General features: G+C 38.1%; 1 protein-coding gene across 1 annotated transcript; it reads right to left on the reverse strand.

Moving 5' to 3' along the window:
• Positions 1-1,316: 1,316 nt before the first annotated feature.
• Positions 1,317-5,439, reverse strand: LOC131009206 (external alternative NAD(P)H-ubiquinone oxidoreductase B1, mitochondrial-like). The gene is made up of 10 exons (XM_057936460.1): positions 5,051-5,439; positions 4,122-4,404; positions 3,841-4,047; positions 3,509-3,759; positions 3,183-3,402; positions 2,999-3,103; positions 2,663-2,926; positions 2,455-2,576; positions 1,908-2,027; positions 1,317-1,571 (listed from the first exon to the last, which is right to left on the reverse strand). The coding sequence occupies exons 1-10, from the start codon at positions 5,128-5,130 to the stop codon at positions 1,484-1,486; spliced, it is 1,740 nt and encodes a 579-aa protein (XP_057792443.1). The 5' UTR covers positions 5,131-5,439; the 3' UTR covers positions 1,317-1,483.
• Between the last annotated feature and the right edge of the window lie 942 nt (positions 5,440-6,381).

Consider the following 6,381-nt stretch of genomic DNA (forward strand, 5'->3'; position numbering starts at 1 on the left):
TGATTGGGTGCCTGAACCAACTCTTCCTTGCAGGTCAATGTCAGGAAACACAAAAAGAAGGAAGAAGTTAAAGCTTCAATCAGAACATGGTATCTGGATAGTGGCTGTTCAAAGCACATGACGGGCTACAAAGAATATCTATCTCAGTATGTTGAGAAAGCTGGATCCAAAGTTGCATTCGGAGACAACTCAATCGGAGAAACAAAAGGCTACGGTGTGCTCGACATGGGTAACGCCAGTATCAGTAATGTTAGCTTTGTTTCTGGTCTTAAACATAATCTGTTGTCTGTGAGTCAATTTTGTGACAGTGGTTTCACAGTGAAAATCAAGAAGGATGAATTCACTGTTATAAACAATCAAAAGAAGGTGGTTCTGAAAGGATTCAGACAATGAAGTCTCTACGTCGTTTCATGGGAAGACAGCCCACCGGAAACATGCTTCATCAGCAAAAGTAACTCGGAGCTCAACTGGCTGTGGCACAAGAGACTCAACCATCTCAACTTCAAGACGATCAACAAGCTTGCTAAACATCAACTGGTAGAAGGTCTCCCTTCTATTGTGTTTCAGAAGAAGCAAGAATGTGAAGCATGCCAAAGAGGAAAGCAGATGTGAATGTCATTCAAGTCAAAGTCAGGACACTCCTCTGAAAGGATTCTGCATCTACTTCACATGGATCTGTTTGGCCCGATCACTCCAAGAAGCTACAACGGTAGGAAGTACACCTTAGTAGTTGTGGATGATTATTCACGATATACTTGGGTTATCTTTCTCTTCAAGAAGAAAGAGACATTGGAGGAACTGCCAAAGCTGCTGAGAAGACTGAGCGTTGAAAAGGAAGTCAACATCATCAGCATCAGATCAGATCGTGGGACTGAGTTCCTCAATGCTGTCATTCGAGAGCATTGTGATGAACAAGGAATCAGTCATCAAACTTCTGCAGCAAGAACTCCACAGCAGAACAGAGTTGCAGAAAGAAAAAAACTGGTATTTGAAGGAAGCAGCAAGGACGATGCTAGCTGAATCAAAACTCCCCTTGAAGTTTTGGGCCGAAGCAGTCAACAACGCATGCTACACGCAGAATCGCTCCTTCCTCACTCAAAGACATGGAAAAACTCCATACGAGCTATGGAAAAACATTAAAAAACAATAACCAGACAAAAATCAAATATTTCAATGATTGTTACCATTCATCCCTTTTACTATTTCATTATATTTCCTTTCCATTTTTTTACTTGAACCAAAAGCAATAGTATTCTCGAGCTTTCTGTTTTTCTTGTTTGCCCAAACCGAATGTAAAAGAAGTAATGGTGAGACTATTTTTAAAGAACAAACATTGCACATATCAACAAAGATAATCCCAAATCTTACATATGCATGAAAATACAAAGAAAAGCAGCTTCTATATAAACATATATGTATCAAAGAATCACATCAAAGAGAGAAAGAAGCTTTCTGTTTATCGAAGTGGTGAAACTCCCATGTTTTATATACGACTCGAGTCTCTCCCAAAGATGAACCTCCTAGTCCAGTCACCGACTACGAGATACCTCGTCCGCCAGCTAACTTGTTTACTGCACGAAAAAAGAAAATCGTAAATCCTAAGGAGGCGTTTAATTTGAGTGATAACTGATAAGATGTGCTTGATAAAATAATTAAAACTTAATGAAGTGCCTGGTTTGCATGATTCGGCTCGTGATAGATAACTTAGCCCGCATTCTAATCATTCATCTGGATGATTATTTATCACCCCAAAGTTGAGTGGATTATTTAGCATATCAATCGTATCAATCTTATCTATCTCATCTACAAGATTGAACCCCCCAAGAGGATAGGCGGAGATGCATTACATGCTCTTATATATAGAAAACAAGGTTTATTATATATAAAAAAAGAAACTATAAACTGACCTTGCATATATAGAGTACCACAACCATTGCGTACTGTGGCCGACGGACACCCAGTCGCCAGGCAGCTCCGCTGCTGCCTGCTCGCCTCCGAGAGGTGCAAACTGCCCTAGATGGCGATACCTAGTGTCCAAGACACGAGATATATATAGATATATCAAAAAAGGGAGTAAAACTTTAAATGTTCATATAGAGAAATCAGTAACTCTCGAGCTATGTAGATTAGTAGACTGATATCAGAATTTGAATCGTGCAAGAAGCAACAGTAAAGCCTAGTAATATTATTGAGAGCCGACAAATGAGCGAAGCCAGGCCGTGTAAGAAAACGAGGCTTAAAACAGATTTATAGGAAAATTTAGTAGGCCTTGGTTCAACTTCACACCACATTTTATATTATTAAGGAGACGTTTACTTTTCATGATTGATAAGATATATAATTGGATATTTGTGCCTTCTTTACTAGGATTTCTTCAATCCTACTCTTTCAGTGGGATATGAATCAAGCAAAAGACGATGAGAGATTGGGGGTTTGATTCTGTGGCATATCTACCTGAAGGGACGGAATTCATGGCGGCCACCACTTCTGAACTTCCGAGGACCCTCGGGTTCAATTTGACATTTCTCTCGCATGTTGAAGCACCTAGCAAGGTATGCACCTTGTTGAGCAGCAACCTAGCACGTACGTTAAAAAGATCAAAACTACGCGTATAAGTCGAGGATCAAACTAGCAAAGATCAATCTAAACACTGCCTTATTACTTGAGCAGTAGCAGGAAGGCTCTTTGCTTGCTTATCTACGTTTGATAGTGCTAACTTGAACTCTTTAATATCCACTTCTTCTCTCTCATTTCCATCTGCGTCTTTTAGTAGCTCTGTTATGTCGGATAGATGATTGTTCTGCAGATATAGTTCGACTTGGGGGTATCGGATGATTACATCTTCAATCACATCTTTGAACTCTTCTATAGTTAGGGTGCCGGAATTGTCTTTATCCGCAGCTGCAAATATGGCCGAAATATCCTCCTGAAACACAACCAGACGAGACATAAGTACACAGTTGATGAGAGAAACGAGGAGACTTTTTCAGACGCCTACCTTGATTTTTTTCTGATCTACAGTGGTGCAATCGCCAAGACCATACACGTCATCACATTCCTTCACTCGAAGCCATTCATCAGTCGCAAGAACCTTCCGGTTGCTCTGTAAATGCAGCAAGGAAAACAGTAAGTAACTGTGGTGGAACAACAGCATCACATTCCATAATACGTAAATTAATTACCTGGCCGATTTGCTCCATGAAGTCCTTCACAATTGGCCTCGTGCCGACTCCAGTTGACCAGACTACCATCCCGTGAGGTATAGAAACATTCATCCCCGTAGATTTTGCTTTGACGTCAATCATTCTGTCCGAGACACTCAATACGCGGTGTCCTGTTAAAACCTCGATGCCATCTCGTTGAAACTTCTGCTCAGCAAATGAACTAATCCTCTCATCATACCTAAACAGTGATCAGATATCTGGTTTGTTATCCCAAAATCAAAAATTTTGCAGCCATATAATTAGGAAAAACAAAGTTCTTTAATTGAGCCAATGCTGTCGCTTACGTGTTGAGGATATGGTCACCGGATTGTATCAGTGATATCGCCACTAAATCTTTAACCGACGGGTATATTTTGACCAAATCCTCATAAATGAAATCATGAAGCTCCGCAGCGAATTCCACACCTGTTGGACCTCCTCCGACTATCACGAAATGGAGGTTGATCTTCCGCTCTTCCTCAGTCAGATCAGGAAGGACAGCTTTCTCGAAACAATCTATAACAGCCCTGCGGATGCTTTGAGCATCTTCGACTTCCTACACGAAACAACATTGATAAATTAGCAAGGAAAACTAAACCATGTTTCTATGGTTTTGCAAAACAAGGAAATTAATTACCTTCAGAAAATAGCAATTCTCCGAGACTCCAGGAGTGTTAAATGTGTTTACTTGTGCTCCAACGGCTATGACCAAATAATCGTATTCCAAAGAGAACTCATTGTTCCCCGGTAGATTCTCATTAGCACTGGATCGACAGATAACCTTTTTGTTCATAGCATCAACTTTGAGGCATTCAGCTTCCCAGAACTTAATCTCTCCGTTCCTCTGCACGATTCTTGTCTTTGTCAACGAGGTCTTCAATAAGTGTAAACCACACTTCAAACATTTAATTAGTTTACCTTTTTCACAATATTGCGAACTGGCTCTACAATGCTCCGTGCCTCCACCGTTCCACACGTGACACTGGGTAACAAAGGGGTGAACGCAAAGTAATTCCGTGGTGAGACCACCTGCACATCGTAGGATGAGATATCCAGATCTTTCAGGAAGCTAATACCGGCCCATCCCGTCCCAAGCACCAAGACTTTTTTCTTCCGAGCTTCCCCGTGATCATGTACAAGAAGACCTTGTTTCTCCTTATCTGATGGAAGATCTGCATAGGCAACGAGGCCTCCTCCGCCGCTGTAAACAGCCAGCAAGCAAAGGACAAAACTCCGTTACAATTCCACAGCACGGTATACCAACGTACATACCATAACATGAATCCAAACTAGTATATTTACAAAGAATTCCAAATAATCCATCCAATAACCAAACTAGTGCAACATAACGAAAACATCAAGCTAAATGAACTTCTCATTATTTTTTATTTTTTTTCATGATAAGTGGTAAATTTATTATTGAAATCTACAGATGAATTAGTCTCAACTGGAACAGGGAATACTCTATTAAATACTCCATAAATTCCAAATTCACCAAGTGAAGGATCACAAGAAATTCAAGTTTTACAAAAGTTTCTACACATTTGAACAAGCTCTTCATTATATTTCAGCAACAATCCTCCCCAATTTTTTTCGAAATCAACATATTCATTCATTATTTTCCCTATAAATTCCTCATCTAAGAAAATCTTTCTTCAGATTTATTGGTGAAAATGAGAAGCTCAAGCTAAAGTGATAAAGGAAACTACCAGATTCAGTTCATCATAAACATACCAATAGAAGGAATCTATCACAGAGCAAAAGAATCAAGAAAAACACTGGGAACAGAAAATTGTGCCAAACCATAAAATTAAACTCAGGGGAAGCATGAAATGTGCAGTCAAAACCTGAGAGAAGCAAGAACCAGAAGCTTGGCTGAAGTAGGATGGCTATGCAGAATCTTGCTGAAATGTGAGAAAAATCTCATCTTTTTCCACAGATAATTCTTCCAACAGCTGATGGCAGTGTGAAATTCTTGAGGAAAAAAACCCCACAAGATTCAGTTGAGTTTGTAGTGACAGTCCATAAAAGGGCAAAACTTTTCCCCTTTTCTTGGGTAGTTTGCGAATGAGGTCAACCAGATTCATTTTGTCTGGTTGGTTACTGTATTTCATTATCAAAACTCATAATTGAGCAAGAAATTAGTTACACCCATGTGATAATCTCCATAATTTTCATTTTCTTTTTCCTGTTTTTACTCTTTTTTTTCTTTTCCTTATCAATCTTAATTATGTTTTTTATTTTTTGAAATCTACGATCTTAATTATGTTACTTATGGAAATTTTAACCTATTTTAACCGCACACTCAATGTAAATTGGAGGGAAGTAATTTTCATTTAATTGCCACGTGGATTTTGCAGTTGTTTCAATAAATAATTCGAATTTAATAATGCAAATGAAACGTCGAGTTTCGGGCCTATCCAAGTCAACAGTGGCAAATGAAACGTCGAGTTTCGGGCCTATCCAAGTCAACAGTGGCAAGCCGATCTTACCCACTTCCTTTTTCATTTCCTTTTTTAGTTAGACAATTTATATAATACACTCCGGAACCGATCACCTACCCACCATGGATATACATAACGTGCTCACCATGATGTGGCATCGTTCCACTCTAATAGTTTTATTTTTCTTTTTAGAGTGTCTCAGTAAAATATACTCGTTTTCTATTTTGAATAAAAAATATATATTTAATTAGTATGAACTACACTTTCTTTATAAAAATTAAATTTATGAATATACATGCCCAAAAAAGCTGAACTTATTAGAATGGAACGGAGTCAGTATTATTTTATGCTTCCTCAATATACTTCTTTGTTTATGATAAATGTGGTGTGGACGAATTTAAGAAAAAAAAATTAAAAGATATGTATAAAATAGACAAAGGGGACCATCAAAGTAGAATTGTTAATTTAATTAAGTTCGTGGGATATTTTTATTTTTATAAATATATTGTGTGAATGAGAGTAAAAAGATATAAAATACTATATATCTTAAAATAAAACGATCATATTTATTATGAACTGACGAAAATAGAGAAAAAATTACACTTATCGTGGATGAAAGAAGGAGTAATATTATTACCAAACTTTGGCAAAAAAATTGGATATTAAAGGCCTAGTGAGTAGTGAGTGAGCTAAAGAATTTAGTGAGAGAAGTTCTTTAAAATGGCAGATCTGCC

This window comes from Salvia miltiorrhiza, chromosome 2 (assembly GCF_028751815.1).
Source record: "Salvia miltiorrhiza cultivar Shanhuang (shh) chromosome 2, IMPLAD_Smil_shh, whole genome shotgun sequence".
Taxonomy (NCBI): domain Eukaryota; kingdom Viridiplantae; phylum Streptophyta; class Magnoliopsida; order Lamiales; family Lamiaceae; genus Salvia; species Salvia miltiorrhiza.